The sequence below is a fragment of the Canis lupus genome, chromosome 1 (genome assembly GCF_011100685.1).
Source record: "Canis lupus familiaris isolate Mischka breed German Shepherd chromosome 1, alternate assembly UU_Cfam_GSD_1.0, whole genome shotgun sequence".
NCBI classification, from domain to species: Eukaryota; Metazoa; Chordata; class Mammalia; order Carnivora; family Canidae; genus Canis; species Canis lupus.
In genome coordinates this window covers 36,110,346-36,132,313 of record NC_049222.1, presented here as the reverse complement: position 1 = coordinate 36,132,313, position 21,968 = coordinate 36,110,346, and the positions used below count along the sequence as shown (strand labels likewise).

At 36.6% G+C, this 21,968-nt stretch overlaps 1 protein-coding gene across 1 annotated transcript in view; it reads right to left on the bottom strand.

Annotated features, from left to right (window-relative positions):
• The window catches only part of UTRN (utrophin), a 488,613-nt gene that overhangs the window by 325,866 nt on the left and 140,779 nt on the right, over positions 1 to 21,968 (bottom strand). The window contains 5 exon segments of the mRNA NM_001012395.1: positions 11,142 to 11,354; positions 12,023 to 12,168; positions 14,555 to 14,735; positions 14,898 to 15,139; positions 20,441 to 20,528. Coding sequence (NP_001012395.1) covers positions 11,142 to 11,354; positions 12,023 to 12,168; positions 14,555 to 14,735; positions 14,898 to 15,139; positions 20,441 to 20,528 — 870 coding nt within the window.

Genomic DNA, 21,968 nt, shown 5'->3' with positions numbered 1-21,968 from the left:
TACAACTTCTCACAGAAGTTAGAACAGACTTTCTCCAAAACTTAGCTACTCAAAGCAGGAATAAATTAATAGCATCCTGGAGTAATAAATAAATACAATAGATTGCTTGCTCTTAGTTTTGCTGCTGGACACCTTGTTACCTAAGAACCCTGGATAGTCTACCACTCAGCTTCATCCTTTCCTCCAATATTTACTAGGCACCCACTACAATCTTAACTGTGTATGGTGCTGCAGCTCAAAAACAAGTGAGAAAGATAACACTGCAGAGAGAAGGAGAGACAGTAACATTGGAACTGGGCCACTAACACCAATAGGTATATCCAACTTGATCTCCAGTACTAGAGCAAAGCAATGGTCATTTCTTCCCAACGCCTCCCATTCTGTTACTGGTCAGTCTCACTTGTGAGTTTCCCTTAAATGGAGCTGAATCTGTTCCCTTATATCCTGTCAATTCTTTGCTTCTTGTTCAACCCTAAGAATGGGGATACATTTACAATCCTGCTCAAAAATGACCTTCAGCAACCATTGTTGTCTTCCATTAGTCTCCAATTGGCTAAGCATTCCGGATTCCTTCTAGGATGTCTCTAAGGCATGAGATCCAGGTATGGCACTCATCACACTCATCAACATGCTCAAGAAACTACACCAATGTTTTGAATGTCCTTATAACATACCACACAGAACCAATAATTCTTCTCCTTATAACACTGGAATAAATAGTAACAATACAACCTATTTCACATATGGCTATTACACTCATAAAATGCCATCTAAAACTGTTTAAGTTTTATTTTTCTTATTGTAGGGTTGTTTTTGTTTCTTCCTTTGTTTATAGGTATATTAGTCACAGTATTATTTATGGTTAGCCAGAATTCCAAAATTGCCATAACTACCTCAAAATTACATTTCCCTTATCTCGTATTACTTAAATGACTTCTGGAATAAATTCAACACTTGATATTTATAAATATTATGTTTTCCCTTGTTATGTCAACAATAGTAGTTATAATAATAAAAAGCCAACAGAATGATTCAAATTTTTAGTCTCACCACTTTTGAACCAGCTCTTACTCCTGGCTTCCTCTTATCTGCAAATCTGACAGTGGGCTGTTCTTTTTCTGATTTTTTTGTTGTTGTTGGGTTTTTAGTTTTTTTCCTGGTGAAAACCAGGGCCAATGACAGTGACTACCTGAGCATTTCTACCAAGACGACTTGTGTCACTCATTAATTGCAAAGCTTTGGCTTAGTTTTCAAAATATGGTAATCTACATAACACATCTAACCAGCTTGCCACCTCCTTCTTAAAGGATTGGAAATGATTTCTCAAATACTTTACCAAAGAAGTCAAGACTTGCCAAAAATGAGTTTGGGACCCATTATTTGAACCAAATGAGCACACGTGAAATGTGAGATTATGAATCTGTGTATCTAATAATGTAGTATCCCTCTTCCAAAAAATAAATACATGAACACAGTAATTAAAGGAAAGAAGTCTGGGCAAGGCTTTTCAGTGGTGTCCATGATGATTCCTAGCAACTGTCACTTTCTTTCCTAAGCACACATAAGATCTCTGGCTTGTCATTTACCTATAGCTCTGCCAGGAACTGGCATCAAGCTTACTTCAGATCTTAAACTTCTAGAAAATAATGTTCCCCACAAATCAGGACATTCATCCATCTTCATTTTTCTGGTAACTTCTCATAAGAGAAGAATGTGGCCAGGAGACGGAAAGTAAAATTCCCACCTTACTTGGGATGTAGATTTAGGCATCTGTAGGCCCTGGGGTGGTCTTCCTATCTAACTCCTAATCGAGGCACTTATACTCCATCAATAATGATCATCTGATACTTCCCAATTTACAGGGCTCTCTTCTAATGAAGACGGGGAGCAAAATGCACTTGTTTGGCCTTTTAGCCTCCCCTGTTGACAACTGTGCACTCTGAAAATGCTTCCAAATACAGCTTCAAAAACCCTTTCAGTCTCATTGTGTGCTTACCGCAAGCCTTTCCCTCTGTTCTTTAGCCTGTCACTGTTCTCACAGGCTCATGCACTCTTCCTCTAATGTATTATTTTCATTGGCGACATCTCTCTCTTTGTGTTTGCTCCTCGTCCTAAGATCTCACCACATTGGACTACTCAGTAAGACACACCCAGGGCAGGGGGCAGTGGGATACAAAAAGATAAAAGTACAAAATGAGAGAAAGTACAAATGTATCTATAGAGTTCATGGAGGACTTTTTTTTTAAACTGTCCATTTAACCTGGCACATCCTGCATGGTTACTCTCCATTCTAAACTACTTAAGAACTCAAAGCAGTGTTGCTGCTGTGTACCTTGGCAATTCATTAACTCTTAGTTGTGAATTAAAAAGCTGATGGTCTTCTGGGCCAAGGATTTTTGAAATTTGTAGGGAAGCATTACACTCTACAGAGGTTTTTTTATCACAATCTGATTTGACTGAAGTGAGGAGCCTCAACAATCCATCATTGGCATGTGAGGAATGGTATCAACCCCCTTCCTTTCCTCCCTCTGCCAGATACAGACCCAGGGGAGCACACACAATTCGCACACACCTGTTCCTTCTCTCATACTTCAACACGAGAAAAAAGAAAGAGGAAAGCAACAGACACAGATAAGCCATGAAGTTCAATTGATCATCCCAACAGTTAACAAAAGAAAGAGACAAGAATCTGACAATTTGTTTTCTACTAAAAATCCTTCACGTAATCCTGGCCACACTAACTTCTAAGAGAAGCAGTGGGACCCATGGAAAGAAAGACAAAAGTGTGAATACCAAGGTCAGCACCTCACCAGTCACAAGGTCTTGAGAAACTAATTTCTCTTCTTTGAGGCTCAGCAGCTCATCTATGAAATAGGAATAATAACAACCAGCTCGCCTGGTTGTTCTGAAAAACAAAGATAATGTTTGGACAGGGTCTGGTACAAAGCAGGCATGCAGTAAATGCTATTATTACTAAGATCTATAAAACCAAGTGCTTTATTATCAAGATGAACCCATAAAGAGCTACCACTTCCAAGTTTAGGAATGAGTGGCCAGGGAGAGTACATGCTGGCATGAATCAGTGTAATGTTTTTAACTGTTGCCAGCATTAATCCTTGTTCTATTCTATTGGTGTTTAAAAGCAACTGTTTGGAAGACCTACTAGATCTTCTGAATTCAGCTCAGCAGAAGGAAACCCAGTAAATGAGGGAAGGCCTGAACTTTAGAAATTCCTGGTGGCAGCAGATTCTCACAGGATCTCCACCCTGTGGCCACACCATATGGAAGGGTTAATAGATTAGTAAGATCAATACTAGCTACAGCTTGTGTGCAGGTAAGTGTGGGAGACAGGGAGCTCTGCTCCACCCTCCAATACCTCTTCTTCCCCAGAAAGACAATATTGTCTCAGTCTACCTGTGGCAAGTATTTCCTATGCTTTAAAAAAAAAATACCCAAAGTCTGCTCATCTTTAAATCAATCATACAAGAAAGAAATTCCAAAGAAAGTGCAAGAGCTCCCATGAAAAGTACCTCTCTGCACATTAAAAAATCACTCAGCTTACACACTTATGAGTTTCTATGTACAATAACAAGTATTTTTTCTCCACCTCCATCCATTTGCAGAATACACACATATACATTACATATATATATTACATGTTCTGAATAATATATTATATATTACATATATGTTCTGAATTATATATATGTCATATATATTCTAATATATATAAGAATTGGATAATTTCTAATGTTCTCTCTCCTTTAGGGGACCTCATCTCTTTTGAAGCAATGTAAAACATTTTAAAATCCCAGTAAACTTCTAAAATAAATATCTGCCATTATTTCATATGCACAAAGTAAATAAACTGTAAGTACTAACCTAGGGCAACCATTTCTCATTCTTATTTATATTCGCAAATTCTGATACAAATATAAAATGACTAAGGGTATTTTGAAAACCAAAGTATCAAAAATTTAAGTTTTAGAAGGGCCAAAATTGTACACTGACCATCACTGCTCAAAAGCACGGATTTGTACATATCTGAGATGGGCAATACAAGCTGCTGGTTACATAAATGGAATGCAGGGTCATGAAAATAACTCCTTGAACCCTAAAACTCCCAGCCTAGCCCCTGAGCTAGAGATGGAGGAAATCTGAAGCTTGGTAGCTCTGGATTTAAGACAATGAGATTCCAAAGTACACAACTACCTCCCAAGATTTTGTTGACGGCTAAATTCTTGGCATTTCATTTTGCTCCTTCCCCATCTGTTGGAATGTCCACAGCTTTTTAAGCAACTTCTAACTCAAGACAGAGGCAAGTGTGAAACCAGAATTAAAACAGTAATTTAACATAATGAGGTATCTATTTCACTCATGCACCTCAAAAATACTCTTTAAAAAGTGTCCCTTCATTTAATAGGGAAGAGCCATGATGACATCACTACAACATTAATCACCTGAAACTAAGAAGAATTCTTAAATCTAAGGTTTAGAATGCACCAATACTCCCTTTTAAACTAAAATGCAAAAAAAAGCCAAAAAAATGCAAAAAAATAAAAATAAAAAATAAACTAAAATGCATTCAAAATGAGAAAGAAAAGAAAAAACTTTATAAGATCACTATATCAATCATATATTACCTAGAAAGAGTTAAATCAGCCTTATTTCAGGTCACTCTTAACAAGATATGACCAATGTGTGTTTACTCTGAAATTCTTTCTACAGTAATTTCAAAGCCAGATTCTGCATGTCTCAGAGGTCCGGCATAGCCTCTTCCACACCCTGGGTCAGAGCCCATCCAACTGGTCAGCGACTGACTACAGGGATCTGATGACATAGGGTCCTTCCATGTGTGGTCCATCTATACTTTACAGATCCAACCTCAGGAGAGAAATGCATCTGTAGAGATGTCTATAGGCACCTACAAAGCAATTACTTCACATCCACTTACTTGCTGTTGGCCACACAAGGCTCCTGTAGTCAAAGAACTCCATTCTGGGGGAGGAGAGACACACACAGGTCTCATTTTAATAAAAGCTGGTCTGAGATGAGGGTTTGGGAAGGTGTCAACAGTGTGTAGTAGAATCACAGAGGAGGGAATAATTAGCCGTGGGGATGGTGGTGAGCAAGACAGAACACTGTAGAACAAGCTTACTCTTAAAGGGTGAGCTCAGAAGATGTGAATTCCTAGCAAGGAAGTGACATTTCCGGAGAAATTGTCCAATGTGGTTTTGGTGATCCAAGACACTGTTTCCTCGCCAGACTCAGCTCATGAAGGAGGGGAGAGGCAGGGGGTGGCGCTGCAGGAAGGGCTTCAGGGCAAGGAGGAAGCAGGAGCTAGGAGACGATGTGAATGCACCCTATCACCACGGCAAAGACAACCAGATCCTTTCCAGAAGCAGAACTCTGGCACCACTGGGGAAGTCGAATTCGAGAGGGAAGAGACTGGAAATGAGAGCCAGCTTTAAAGTGCAATGGGATTATCAGGGCAAGGGACTCTATGGGAGTCTGAACACAGCAGGGAGAGGCTATCGAAACGGTGATAAACATAAGACAGAGTTTTGTGTGGGCCTCATGAATTGTTTCACAATTTGCAGTTATACCACATCACAGATCTTGAGGAAGAAAAAAGAAGCAACAAACAATACAAAACACCCATAGCTCCCAAATGCAAAGATACCATTACTGGTGATGAGAGATATACAACCAGCCTCCTAAAAGTTTATAATATTTAATCCCCATAATTCATAAAAAATCAAGTAAAATCAATAATGAAAATATTAATATTCATGTATTTTTAAATGTTTTGCTGCCTGGAAGGAGTGGGAGGATTTTCTGTGAAGTAGTTTTTAAAATACCAATTAACATTTTAATTCCTAAGTACAGGAACTGAGGTCATTACTTTGGCATGGTATAGATAAAAAAAGAATTTAAGAACTTATAACACTGAATATGAATACGCAGGCCAAATCTCCAACTGTACAGAGAAACCAGCCATGAAGACAAAGGAAATAGAGGCAGATGAAAAAAACCCTATTTGCCAACAAGTAACAGAAAACTAAAATTTGCACACCAACAAACAAAAAGATGTTTTTATAAGTACCGTAGAATGGCAGGAAAAAGTAAGCACGTAGCTATGAAATACTTTCGAAGCTGAAGTATGCTGTGCCAATGAAAGGCACCATCATTAGCAGTACTGGGATTCACACTCCAAGCTCATATATTTGTGTGCTATTTAAATATCCCTCATGAAAATAAATAAATAAATAAATAAATAAATAAATAAATAAATAAATAACCAACCAACCCACCCTCATGGAGCTCCAACATCATTCATTTCTATTAGGTGAAAAAAATTATTAGAATTGGTAACATTCATGAGCTTTTCTATTGGACTGGAATCTGTTAACCCCCAGAAAGTTCCCTTTTTTTAATCTAGTGATTCAACACTTCCATACATCACCCCCTGCTCATCCCAAGTGCCCTCCTTCATCCCTATCACCTATTTCACCCATCTCCTCACCCCTCTCCCCTCTGGTGGCCATCAGTTTGCACTCTACAATTGGTTTGTCTCTTTTTCTCTTTGCTCATTTGGTTTTTTTCTTAAATTCCAGTGAAATCATATGGTATTTGTCTTTCTCTGACTTATTTTGCTTAGCATTATACTCTCTCACTCCATCCATGTCATTGCAAATAGCAAGATTTCATTCTTTTTATGGCTATGTAATACTCCACTGTGTGTATGTGCATGTGTGTGTGTATTTGTGTGTATTCACACATCTTCTTTATCCAGTTATCAGTCAATGGACACTTGGACTGCTTCCATATCTTGTCTATTGTAAATAATGCTACTATAAACACCAGAGTACATTATCTCTTTGCATTAGTATTTTTGTATTCTTTGGGTAAATACCCAGTAATGCAATTGCTGGATCACAGAGTAGTTTTACTTCTAACTTTTTAAGGAAACTCCCATTTTGTTTTCCACGGTGGCTGCACTGGTTTGCATTCCCACCAACAGTGCACAGTGCTCCCTTTTCTCTACATCATCTCATCACCTTGTGTTGTTGTGTTGTTGAGCGCAGCCATTCTAACAGGTGTGTGAGGTGATATCTCATTGCAGTTTTCATTTGCATTTCCCTGATGTAAGTGATGTTAATAATCTGTTCATGTGTCTGTTGGCCATCTGGATGACTTCTTGGGAGAGAAGTCTGTTCATATCTTCTTCCATTTTTAATTGGATTATTCATTTTTGGGGTGTTGAGTTTTTAAGTTTATGTATTTCCTATAATAACATTTTATCATATATGTCATTTGCAAACATCTTTTCCCATTCCATAGTTTGCCTTTTAGTTTTGTTGATGGTTTCCTTTGCTATGCAAAAAGCTCTTTATTTTGATGTAGTCTCAAAGTTTATTTTTGCTTTTGTTTCCCTAGAAACGTACCTAGAAAGAACTTGCTATACTGATGTCAAAGAGGTTACTGCCTATGTTCTCTTCTAGGATTTTTATGGTTTGAGACCTCACATTTAGGTCTTTAATCCATTTTGAATTTATTTTTGTGTATGGTGTAAGCAAGTGGTTCAGTTTCATTCTTTTGCATGTTGTCCAGTTTTCCCAACACCGTTTGTTGAAGAAATGGTCTTTTTCCCATAGCATATTCTTTTCTGCCTTGTTGAGGATTAACTGATCATAAGTAATTGTGAGTTTATTTCTGGGCTTTCTACTCTGTGCCACTGATCTATGTGTCTATTTTCGTGTCACATGACGATATTTGTTATTTAACCTGAAGTCCAGAATTGTGATACCTTCAGCTTTGCTTTTCTTTTTTAAGATTGCTTTGCTATTCAGGGTCTTTTGTGATTCCATACAAATATTAGATTTGTTTGTTCTAGTTCTGTGAAAACCACTGTTGTAATTTTGATAGGGACCACATTAAATGTGTAGGTTGCTTTGGGCAGTATAGACATTTTGACAAAATTTTTCTTTAAATCCATGAGCATGGAACGTCTTCCCGTTTCTTTGTGTCTTCTTGGGACCCATTATTAATATTAGCTGCCTTCAGGAAAGGAAATGGTGGGATCCCTGGGTGGCGCAGCGGTTTAGCGCCTGCCTTTGGCCCAGGGCGCGATCCTGGAGACCCGGGATCGAGTCCCACGTCGGGCTCCTGGTGCATGGAGGCTGCTTCTCCCTCTGCCTATGTCTCTGCCTCTCTCTCTCTTTCTCTCTGTGTGACTATCATAAATAAATAAAAAAATTTAAAAAAAAAAAAAGGAAAGGAAATGGTATTGGGGGGAGGGGCAGGGAACTCTAAATGTTCACTCTAATACTTCTCTATTATTCAATTTCTTCACAACAACCAGCCTCTATGTATTAGTTATATAGTTAAAAATGCATTTTAAAAATAAACAAATCAATCACTTTTCTCCTAAGAAACATCATCCTAAACCAACACACTGAATCAAAAACCTACTGTGGGGATCCCTGGGTGGCGCAGCGGTTTGGCGCCTGCCTTTGGCCCAGGGCGTGATCCTGGAGACCTGGGATCGAATCCCACGTCGGGCTACCGGTGCATGGAGCCTGCTTCTCCCTCTGCCTGTGTCTCTGTCTCTGTCTCTCTCTCTGTGTGACTATCATAAATAAATTAAAAAAAAAAAAACCTACTGTGCTTCATGCCTTAAAGACAAATAGAACTTAAATGGCTAGAAAACTGTACATCAGGTCACTGAAGGGAAACAATGCTAACCTCTAAAGAATATTTATTTGTAACTAGCTTTGGTGAAAAATTAAGGTTTCCTAAGTGAATTGTAAGTAGTTAAGTAACAAGCAATGCCTTCAAAGCAAAGCAAATAAAGGAGTAAAAGTTTTCTTTATAATAAAAAAAAACATATTTCAATAAAGAAGTTGCACAGTTAGGAAATACACACAGACTATCAACAATCTTGTAGTTAAAAAATAAAGAAAGAATAGCTGGACATTATCAATCTGCTACTGTGATTACAAAAAAATTTAAATATTGGTTATTTATCATGGAATGAATTTGGCATATATTCCAACTGGCCACTCTAAGTGCCTGGGTTTGCTACATTAGTATAACAACCCACTAAAGCCTAAGGCTGGATTACTATAGCCACAGGACTCTCTTTTGTGTTTTGGAACACTCTTTATTCTCTTTAAATTTCATATTTTAAAAAAATTCCATATTTAAATACTGGCACACACTTAGCTAACCCCAAAATACACTTCTGAGAGTCAAAAGATTAATAACCTTTGGGTTAATCTTCACCTGTAAATTTCTCTTAACTACATCTTAGATTTAAATTGAAAACAAAGCACTGCTCTTTTGAAAAGATGAGAAATATTTAATCGAATATTGCTCCACCTTCACACTATTGACATTTAGGGTCAGAAAAGTCTTTTGTTGTGGGGGAGGTCTTATGCATTAGCTGTGACTCTGGCCTCTACCCATGAGAAGCCAATAGCATACCCCCTTCCCTCCACAGTTGTGACAACCAAAAAACATCTCCGAACATTAACAAATGTCCTGGAGGGGGGTGTGGGGTGGGGTGGGGTGGAGGGGTAGGGGTGGCAAAATCACCCCTGGCTGAGAACCACTGGTAACAAGTGCTTGGACCATAACCACAAATTTTACGATCATGAATAAGAGTAATTATGGTTTTTGAAGTTGGGAAAAACTACACCTGAAGACACATAAGGGGAAGTGGATCGGCTCACACAAATTAAATGATTCAAAAATACTAAGCAACACATAACACACCCCTCTTCAAAAATCAAGCTTTATTCTAAGGAGATCTCAGTTTTGGTAGAGAACTGCAGTTGGCACTTAGGAAAAAAAAAGTTCCTTCTACTAGCACCACACACACACACACACACACACACACACACACAGAAATGTCACCATCTTTATTTTCCTGGTCATTCACTACAACTGTCCAATGGGGCAAAAAGTCTCCCTCTAATTTCAGCAGTCACCATGCTCCACTTGTCTCATCTTTCTTGATATCTTCACACGGATCTGTACAGTCTACCCACCCCTCTCCTACCACATGTTCCCTGATTTTGATTTTTAAAACATCATTTTCATGAATTTTGTCTTCATTCTCAATCTTTTCACTTTTTTAACATCATCCTTTACACAAACTCTCATGTATATATGAAATACATATATCTATATAAAGTCTCATCTAATCTCTTAGAATCTAAATCCAAATATATACATAACATTATATTAGCTATTAATTAATGTTGGATATATATACATATCCAAATTTAAATCTCCTATTACTAATTTCATTTCATTCACTGAAAAATATTTCTTGAGTGCCTTCTCTTTGCCAGTCATGAAACCAAAAGTCTATCATGAGATACAACACAAAATACCAAAGTAAGGAGAGACCAGGAAAATAGGGCAAAGAGTCCGATTGATTCATTCTTCCTCCCAACCTTTCCTAGGAGAAAACCAGACAATTTGTTCAAGACCACTTCTCCATATTCCTCACAGGTGAAATGTTAAAATCCTAGCTTATCTGAAATTGACTTTTATTACTTTCTCCTTACTTTCTAACCTTTGTTCTTTCGTCTGGAACTTTATCACTGTTTCATCCGTGGGCATTTTCAGATGTAGCAAAGGATCCTACTTCTGACTTTCATGTTCCTCAAATGACCTGCTTTCCCAATTGGACACTGTTTATCGATGGTCTAGTTCAGATTTTTATCTCCAAATGTCTAAAGTCTTCAAACACCAGCTTCAAGGACTCAGCCGTCTGCTACTACCTGGGCAATTTTACCACTCCGACAAAGTTCCCCTGCAATCTAATCACCAGTCTGAATATCACGCAAACTCTGCATCCCTGAAACATTACTTTGACCAGTTTTAAGTAATTTTCTCTTATCTTCAAGATCCAGTTCACCTCTACAAATAAGCCCATTTGCAAAGAAAAAGCAAATAAGTGTGTTTTCCAGCACATCAAAAGCAAGTTAGAAATCCCAACTTACACACATAATAAATATGGGAAATGAAAGAATGAAAAATATCCAAATAATAGACACTAGAGTCTTATTTGATAAATTACCACTTTGTTCTCTAATAAACTTACACACCATTAGCTCTGGATTTACCTCAAAAGCTCTGAGTTTGGAGGTAATTTCTTCAAGCAAATGCAGATCTTTGGAAACCTTGACCTTTAGTTTATTCCACTTTCCCTGAACATCATCAAATTCTTGCTTATACATTTTTTCTACATCTGGAGAAACAGTTTTCTCCAAAGCCTTTGTTTCTTCTGCAAGTGTATATAATGTAGGTCTCTGATTCTCAAGGATTTCATCAAGGGCCTGGAAAAAAATTTTAAAGATTAAAAATATGCACAATAATTTGTCTGTACAGACGTAATAATATGGGCTATAAAAAGCCTGTCACTTTTTAAAAAGTATTCAATTAAAAAAGAATTGTACAAAAATCATGAAAAAAATACACATAACCAAAAAAAGTTAAAGCTTTCCCTTCATGAGTTGTGTGTGGGCCAGAAATAATATATTCTCTACACTAAAATCCAGTAAAACAATGCACTCAGTGAGGATCAAGTGTGTGCAGGGCTCAATGGCTGATCTGTTTTGTATGATGAAATAATGCAGAGTCATATATCCTAAATAACCAGATAAGCATTTTTATTCAACACAGAAGAAAGAACACATCAATTCCAGTGATATTCATTTTATTAAAGATATTTTAGCAGATTATGAACAGGTTGGGAATTCTAGACTAATTACAGTAGAAGGAGAAAATACACTTTTATTCTATTAGTGGTATTCAATAAGTATCTCTTCTTTTAGCCAAGGTACTACATTATTGTAACTAACCTTTAAACTATAAGGAACTTTTGACCGATTTTGACCAAAAATGACTACTATTTTTTAAATAGCTGGAAAAAAACATTTCAAAATAAGTGACAGGAGGTATTTAAAATGACACCAGACTTCTAAGACCTAAAAATATATATTACCTTTTTTTCCTGAAGGGCCTTCTCCACCTTTGTAAGATCATTCAAGACATTCAAAGATGTCTGGGCCTTACTTTCTGAATCATTCAGTGTATTTTTCAGTGTTTTCAATGTTTCCAAATATGCACGTCCAGGTTGGCTCTTCAGTTCTGTTTATTTAAAAATACTTACTTTTAGAAAATAATTTTAGGAACCTTATATTATTATATACATACCATTAATCTTCTCTATATAAGTGAATCTTAATACCTAATAAGTTAAACTCCACAATTAAAAGTTAGAAGGGCCTCTGTTAGCTGCTATGACAAATCATTCCATTGGCATTTCTGAGAGTCAGACAGTGACTTCATTCCTGGGGGTTGATGTTTGAAATATTAACTAACTCACTATCATTTTTTCTTTATTTGAAAAATGATGATGAGACATGATGAAATGTCTCTCTAAAAATTGTACTACAATGTTTCTTTTGTCTCATATAATCTCCTTTTCCCTAGTAGCTACACAAAGAATAAAAGAAAACCAGGATCCCCCCAACCAGTCTTCCTCTGAGCTCAAGTGGGTAGACAAACCGCCATTTACAGAGTGGTGGGCATTTCCAGAAAGCCACAGCCCAGCTATGGCAGGTCCTATGAGAGGTACTGACTGCAGAAGGCAGTTGGAATGTGTGTGTCTCTATCATTAAGGTAAAAATCACAAACAAGCAACACTTGTGTGGAAAGGAAGTAAGATGATCTGGAATACAAAGATGTGAGACCAACGAGAAGCAAAAGTTAAGAAATTAGCAGCATTAGTCACAACCACCAAATGCCCTCGACAAAGGGATGGAGAAATAAAATGCAGTAGACTACATACAATAGAATATTATTCATCCTTAAAAAGGAAGGAAATTCTGACAACATGCTGCCCACATAGATGAACTTTGAGGACGTTACACTAAGTCACAAATAAAAAGTGCTGCATGATTCCACCTATATGAGGTATCTAGAAGAGTCAAACTCATGGGAACAGAAAGTAGAATGGTGGTTGCCAAGGGCTGGAGGAAGGAGGAAGTGAAGAGCTGTTGTTTAATAGGTACAGAGTTTCACTTTCACAAGATGAAAAACTTCTGGAGAGCAGTTGCACATATATTTAACACTACTGCACTCTACACTTTAAAATGGTTACAATATGGGGTGCCTGGCGGGCTCAGTTGGAGAAGAATGCGACTCTTGATCTTGTGATCGTGAGTTTGAGCCTCCTGCTGGGTGTAGAGATTACTTAAGTAATAAACTTTAAAAAATAAATAAAGCAATGGTTAAAATAATAAATTTTATGTTATACATATTTTACCACAATTAAAAAAACAAAAAAAAATAGATTTTGAACTTTTTTTTCAGTTTCAGGTTGGCAACTGTGTTGTAATGTTAAATAGATGTTTCAGTGTACTGCTTTTTCAATTTACTATTACAAAATATACTTTTGTTTTTGACAAGGATCGATATGAAGGCATGTTTTATAAGAGTAAATTTGAAAAGCAATACTCTCAAACATTTATTTTACACCTTAGGGTAACTAAATTCAATGAACAAAAAAGCATGGTGTCCAAAACCCTTTCCAGAAGAAAGACATGACATATTTGCTTATCACGTACACATATAGATTCCTACAAGTTATTACACAATCTACATTTGTTACAAGAAGGGTATGGTTCAACATACAGCTTTTTAACATGCATTACCCATAACATTACATAATACAACACAATTCCTGACTTATATGATAGGTAAGGACAAAAAAAAAAAAAAACCCAGAACATATGAGAAATGAGCTCTCAAAACAGTTAACAGTTAACTTGCCAAACTCAGGTTTATTCCAAAAGTAAAAATTCTTTAAAATTTTTCAGACATTGAGGGGCGCCTGGGTGGCTTAGTCAGTTAGGCATCTGAATCTTGATGTTAGCTCAGGTCATGATCTCAGGGTTGTAAGATCAAGCCCCACATTGAGCCCAGCATGGAACGTACTTAAGATATTCTCTGTCTCCCCCCGCCAGCCCCTCCCTCCCTCTAATAAGTAAGTAAATAAATAAATACATAAATAATTTCAGACTCTGAAAGATAAACATAATTTCTTTTCTAAGAGGAAAAGGTATTGCCAAAACCTGAACCATTCTGAGCAAACAGAAGTGATCATTCTTTTTAGCCCTACTAGTATTGATATTAGCCGGCCTCCTTCAGTAAAAGGGAAGAACAGCACCCTCTAAAAAAACTCCTTAAAAATTATTATATCCTTTAAAAAAATTATTATGTCCTAGTAGCATGATTTTAGAGCAGGTGAAAGCTGTTTGTACTTTTCTAAAGAAGTGTGAATCCAAGGAATATTAAGAATATACTTTAAGACCCCGAACAGTAGCAGGCACAGAGGAAAACAAAATGTGGCTGGTGCAAAACAAGCAAGTGTGCTCTTTGTCTAAATATCAAGGGTAATTTTTTAATTACAGCAAACTGAGAGAGAAGATAGTAGAGTCATCTAATAAGAAAGCCAAAAGAATGGGTTTACCATTCTCCAGCTGTTGCTGACGATGCTCTAACTCCTGTCGCACAGCTTGGTAACGGCCCAGAAGGCTCTCGAAGCCCTGCTGGACAAAATCTGGAGCCAAAGGCCGAGACTTCAGAGCTAAGCAATAGGCACGCGCCATTTCAATCTTGGGGTGGAGGCCCAGGAGATCTGTCAACTCCCGCTACAAAAGAGAAAATTGGGTCATGGAACTCATTGAAGATAACTATCCTCACAGAAAGTTAATCAGAGCAGCATTAACCTAAAGTTCATAATAAAAGTAGCATTCTTTAAATACAGGACTAGGCAGAGAATGCTTTCATGTTCTGGATGATTCTTTCTTTACCTGACAGGAGTCCTTCAAACTTGGCAAGGGCCGCTGAGGAGCTTCTAAAAAGGGAGTGTGTTTTACCCACTCCTCCTTTGTCTTTACGATCTTTTCGAGATCATCAAGCTGCTTAAAGTAAGCATTTATATCTTCCTGTAGCTGAATTTTTCTTGCCAGATCTTCCAAATGCTGTGATATATCCTTCCATTCTGAGAACACCTTCTCCAGAACATTTTTTATTTCTTCTGTAGGAATACCCTCTATGCAGACATAAAAAATAAGCAGACACTACATATGTTATTATAAAACTTGTTTTGAATTTGTTATAAACATTCTAGCCTATTCAAAATAATGAGGTGATGTCACATATAATGATCACTTCCTTAAGTCCCTTCTAACATAACAACAAAATTATAATGATGCCGTTAAGAATAACTATGCTTCATTCTCTGGCTGAGATGGGAGAGGGGGAGCTTGAAATAGCAATTCAGGAGTAGTACTGCCATCACAAAAGGCACATCAGTGGAGCTGCAACCATGGCTTCTTATATAGAGTATGTGCACTGTATCACTTTGCTAGCTTCTAGACAGAAGCAGGGAAATATAATGAATTATGTAGACTTGTCTGAAGTTCTGAGGTAAGAAGGTAAACCTTCTATCATCACAAAAAAAAGACATTTGGCTAAACAATTGAGGAGCTCAAAAGATTCTTTGGTGACCAAACCACAGTGTCATAAGAATTGCAAAATGGATGGCAAGAACTAGTGCATGGAGCAACCTGTTGAGTGTAGGAGCACCTAGCCAGCAGCCAGGCCCAAGAGGTATTAGCAAGCCTATTGGGCATGCCACACATTGACTAGAAAATACGAAAATATCAACACAGTGGTAAGACGATCTACTTCAGAAACACAACAGGGAAAAAATGCCATTATGTTTATTACTGAAATCTTACAGTTTTGTCTCATATATTTGAAAGGTAAAATATGGTCGGAGAAATAATAGTTATATGTAATAATAAGTTTTATCACAGTCCTTCCCTTAATATGAAATACACCAAATCACTGAAAATAACTATGAAAAAGTATAGAAAATCTACAAAGGAATCTTTATCTCCTTAGGAGGGCATGCATGTTGAAAGAATGGGCTTACCATCTTTATTATTTGAGTAGGAGGGGAAAAAAGAATGGTGCTTTGTAAATAGATGCGATTGAAATCAGGGTAATAAGAGCTCTAAGGAATAAAATGGCATGTAAAACAAAAGGTCACTTATGATCCACAGCCGATGCAATTTTTAAAATACTACAACACACTGTATCCACTGAAAATTAGAAATGCAAACATGACACGACATAATCTGAATACACCACCCATGTCAGTTGCTGAGGTTCACTAGCCAGCATCATACAGGTTATAGAATATTAGGCCCAAGCAAATCGTTCACACCACGTCCAAGTTCATTTATCTCTATTAATAGGGTCATAAACAAAACAATTCACCATTTTCCTAACAACCCAACTGAACAATGGTGATCCAGGCTCTGCTTCTGTCAGGTCATTTATATTCTAAGAGGGCAAAAGGTATAACATCAGCCACTTTACATTCATGTCAGGGTAATTTGTGCTAAACAATAAAGAAGGATTAAACTGCTAAAATCTGGGGCCACCTGAGGGCCCAGCAGTTGAGCGTCTGCCTTTAGCTCAGGGTGTGATCCTGGGGTCCTGGGATCAAGTCCTGCATCAGGCTCCTTGCTGGGAGCCTGCTTCTCCCTCTGCCTATGTCTCTGCCTCTCTTTCTGTGTTTCTCATGAATAAATAAATAAAATCTTTAAAAAAAAATGAAAATAAACTGGTAAAATTTTGAGATGGAAAATATCACCACTCATCTAGAAAACAAGGAAGAGGTAGTTATTCACTGATAATACATCACAATTCATTCATTTTGCCTCTTCAAACCAATTCTCAAAATTTAAATCTTCCTTCCTCTAAGCTTAAGATATTGTAAGTTGGATAGACATCAAGTAGTAAGTAAAGCATAATTTTCACATCAAGCAAGGAAAACTATATATTGTCTTTTAAAATAATGGTTTTGCTCCCAGAGATCCTGAGTTATAAATTTTCTATTTCTACAGGATATTCAACTCTTAAATGACTAATCAAAAGCCCAAATCGATAGACTGTCATCTTATTACTAAAAGGAATAAAATATAACATACTCCTGCCACTTACTCTCACCTGACTATATTTTTCAATCTATCACTATTAGAATCTAGGGAAATTTGGGGCAGCCCGGGTAGCTCAGCGGTTTAGCGCCCCCTTCAGCCCAGGGCCTGATCCTGGACCCGGGATCGAGTCCCACATCAGGCTCCCGCATGGAGCCTGCTTCGCCCTCTGCCTGTGTCTCTGCCTCTCTCTCTCTCTCTCTCTCTCTCTTCTCTCTCTCCCCCACCCTCTTTCTGTGTCTTAGGAATAAATAAAATCTTTAAAAAAAAAAAAAAAGAATCTAGGGAAATTTAAAAAACATAGGACCACTATCAAATTCCATAGGCTAGTCATAGTAAACATCAATTCATAAAGCCATATTATCCAAATGCCTAACTACTCTACTTTATTAGCTCACAATCTCTAGGAAAAAGATAAGGCTGAACCAAGAAAACCGAATAAAACAGCCACAAAAGATAAATGAAACAAAATTTCATTGTTTAAAATGTTTCTATGTTTTACAAGATACCACAAAGCAATTCAAATGCACTTGGCAGAAAAGTCCCATCAAATTTCAGTGTGGTATGACTTCTGATGAACTAGTTTGAGGAAATCAGTGACATGATTATTGGAACATTTGTTTTACCAAAGGACTGAGTCACTTATCTACATCCTGACCCAGGCAGGCTCTGGCCAAATTACACTCTTTTAAAAACACCCTCTATGCTAACTATCTGTGTTCTAGGATTTATTTCAAATTGCTTGGGGAAAATGGCCAAGATGAGGGGAGCAGCAAGAGGGACCCAATTGTGCTTTCATTTCTGTTCAACAGTTCTGGTTTATAAGAGCAGTAGGATTAAGAGCACTAAAACCATATGGAGAAAAATAATATACAATACTATAAAATTAGAATAATAGATAAAATGGGAAGACACTGGGGAAGATTTTTAAAATTCATTTTTATTCTCTAACACATAGACACTCTTCAAAAAGCAAGACATTAAACCCAGAACATAAACACCCTATTAAGATCAATACCCCATTGCCATTCCCACCTCATCTTAAATGTGTCTTTTAAAATAAATTAAATTAGGGAGTGCCGGAGTGGTTCAGTCAGTTAAGCAGCTGGCCCCCCCCCCCTTTTTTTAAGATCTCATCTATTCATGAGAGACACAAGAAAGAGAGGCAGAGACATAGGCAGAGAGAGAAGCAGGCTCCCCATGGGGAGCCCAATGTGGGACTTGATCTCAGGACTCCAGAATCATGCCCTGAGCCAAAGGCAGATGCTCAACCACTGAGCCACCCAGATGCCCTGCAGCTGGCTCTTCATTTCAGCTCAGGTCATGGTCTTTGGGTCCTAGGATCAAGCCCCCTCTCTCCCACAATCTGGCTGTGTACTCAGCAGGGAGTCTATTTCAGGATTGTCTTGTTCCCTCTACCTCTCCTTCTCCCTTCTCTCTCTCTAAAATAATTAAGTTAATCTTTAAAAAAATAAGTACATAAATAAAAATTAGTATCCTCTAATGAATGCATTTCCAGTCCTACCAATGTTCCAAAAACATACAAAATACAAAGGGTTTCCCATGAAATTAAACAAGTCTGCATTACATCACAAAATTCGTTCCTTTACAAAACCATCAATGACATATCCTCTGATATTGCACTTGATATTTTACAAGGAACATTTTCACATGAACTTAGTTTCCAGAGTATATATTTTAGGGGATGCCTTTTCACAATAAGAACACATGCAACAAAAGCTGTACTCTGCTAGTGAAAACCCACTCTATTTATTTAAAAAAAGAAAGAAAGAAAGAAAGAAAGAAAGAAAGAAAGAAAGAAAGAAAGAAAGAAAGAAAGAAAATTAAGCTATACTAACATCTATGAATTTACACTGGTATTTTTGCATAATTTCCAAATAAATGGACATATATTAGACACACACATATTTTCGTGTATAAGTGTATGTGTGTCCATAGTTTGTATGTGTATATAATTAATTTACATTTTTTTAAATGCAGAGGCAAAAATAATCTAAAGTTTTTAAAAATGTTATTTTGAGGAGGGGTGACTGATCCATCAGACACCAGGGAACTTCCTGGACAGATAGAAATTTTCCATATATTGCTATATGCATACAGGCTATCAAAACAGCACATTTAGGTTTCATGTATTTCAATGTAAGTAAAATTTACTTTTTATTTTTTTAAAGATTTAATTATTCATTTGAAAGAGAGAGAGAGCTGACAAGTAAGAGTGGGGAAGCAGAGAAAAAGGGTCAAGCAGACTCCCTGCTGAGGGCAGAGCCCAATGACCTGAGCTGAAATCAAGCGTCTGATGCTTAACTGACTGAGCCACCCAGGTGGCCTATAAATTTTATTTTAGAAAACTATAAACAACAATGATAATAATACCCAGGAAGTGGGAAATGAGTAGAAGTATAGATAATTCAAGAATGGCAGGATACCATCAATTACTGAAGCTGGGTAATTGGTACAAAGAGGTTCATTACACTATTCTGTTTGTGCTGTATATATTTACATTTTCCAGAATGAAAAGTTAAAAAAAAAAAAAAGACTGAAAATCACTACACTGAAAATTCTTGTCAAACTAATATTCTGCCTTGGGTGTACATGGCTTTTGTCAAAGAATATTGCAGCAGTCTTCCAAAGCATTTACCATCACTGGAATAAGGAATAGGACTTACAAGAAAGGTCTTTCAGAGCTAGACCAAAGAAAGTTTCATATGTAAAGCTGATAGGAAAAATATTTATCTTTATACAACCCTGAGTAACTGAGGGCTAATGGTAAAGAAAAAAAAAAGTCCTTAAATACAGGTAAAAATTTCAAATACAAGTAACAACTTCATCAAGTTTAACTATAAAAAGATACCTGCACTAAATTAATATACTAATTTGAAAGTGATAAAAATTGAACAACCTTAATGAATTCACTTCAATACAACTTCATTTCCCAAATATTGCCAAAGTAAAATTTTCTGTTGCCACCCCTCTCCAAAAAAATTCCTAATATATAACCCCAAAGGAAGAGATTTTAAAATCTTCCACAACAGTGAATTTCAACTATTCAGCTAAGCTATCAGAGTTTTAGGTTGTCTGACTCTATAAAGCAGAACAACTTCCCTTTTATCTGTTTTATAAAAACTTTAGCATAGGAATTTCATTTGAAAAAAAAAAAAACTGTTACCTAAAAAAAATTTTTGAAAACCACTTGTCTAAAAAAAAGTCTAAACCACTTGTAAAAAAAGAGGTTACAGTGTTAAATGTGTAATTTGTCAAACTGTAAATGTTATTCAATGCTACCATCTAAAAAACATTTTTTTAAAAAAGATCAAGGGTCTCACCTTTCCCCATTTGCTCCAAAAGGACTTGTCCAGTTTGGTTTAATTCATCCAGTCTGGGGCTTCTTTCTGTCTGTTCTTTTTCTAATCCCTGAAAATAAAATCCCAACATAAGAATACTGCAAACTTTCTTCTCAATGAATGCAATGTTCACGCTATTCTAAGTTTCATGGTTCATGCCTTCCTGCATTCCCTTTCAGTGTTATAGTCAAGGTTGACACAGGAGAAATACTACAAGACAAAACTATGCAATTCCAGGCTGCCTTACAAAATTTCAAAGCTGATTAAATTTCAAAAGGCAAATTTAAACAAATAACACAAACACACAAAATTTTGGTGACTTAAAAAAAAAACTTTGATTACTTTTATAAGAAAAAAATTGTACATTTATAGTTCCTATCAAGAGGGAACAATTAAAATTAGTGTTTTAGATCCAGGATATCTATTTACATACATAACCTCAATGTTTATGCCACACAATAAAAATAACAGTTTAGGCAAATTAACTGAATATTCTATAACAGAGATCACTGGACAAAAATTAACATGAAAAATAGAAATATTTTGAGCCTATTATTTGTTGATATTATATTAAGTTTAGGATCTACTGCAGACTTCAACCACAACCATAATTCTTATATAATTTCTAAACTATGACAATCTGCTTTGGGACCCAAACTAAAGCATTTTGTTCCTTATGTTTGAAGAATGGTACTTAATATTTATGTCTCTATAGTTTGATATTCTCAATGTCCCTATATCTCAAAGACAGGGAAGACAAAATCTTTCCAGAACTAGTAAGAAAGGGTTGAACAAAATCACACACACACACGTATGCATGAACACTCAATATCTGATATTTCTCCCATTCCTCAATCCACAACTGATAAAATTAACTACTCAAATAGTGCCCATAAGAGCACAATCAAAACTTCTAGGCATATTATTTCAACCAGACAACCCAGAGAAGAATCCTTCTAACTTCTGTACATAAAAGCACTAGCAAATAAACAATCCTACTTTGAGCTGCACAGCTTTAATGTGACTAATTCACAAAGATTAAGAAATAACAAGAGATTCAAAGAAACACCACTTGTTTTTGTTAAACCAAGTATCAATGCAAAAAGTCACCAACAAACTGAAGAATTATGACCTGTTTTATACAAATTGATTTTTTTGCTACTTTCTGTGGTGATAGATTGAACTGTGGATCCTCCACCCAGGTGAGGCAGCAGTTGGAACAAGGCAGTTCTTCATTAAAACACAATTAAGCTGATCTTTCCCCAATTTGCAAGAAAAATTAGAGATTAAAGTGATAGTTAACTTCTCTTCATGTTACATTTTGCCAACTCTTTTGGCATCCATCTATCACTACTTGTCTAAAACAACAAAATAAATGAATCTACAAATATTAAAGGAAAACGAGTGAACTACCAATCATGCCTTCCAGTAACAAACACAGTGGTTATTTTCATCCCCTCCAATATTATAGTAACAATCTAGGAGTAAAATTGTTTGTAGATAGGATGGA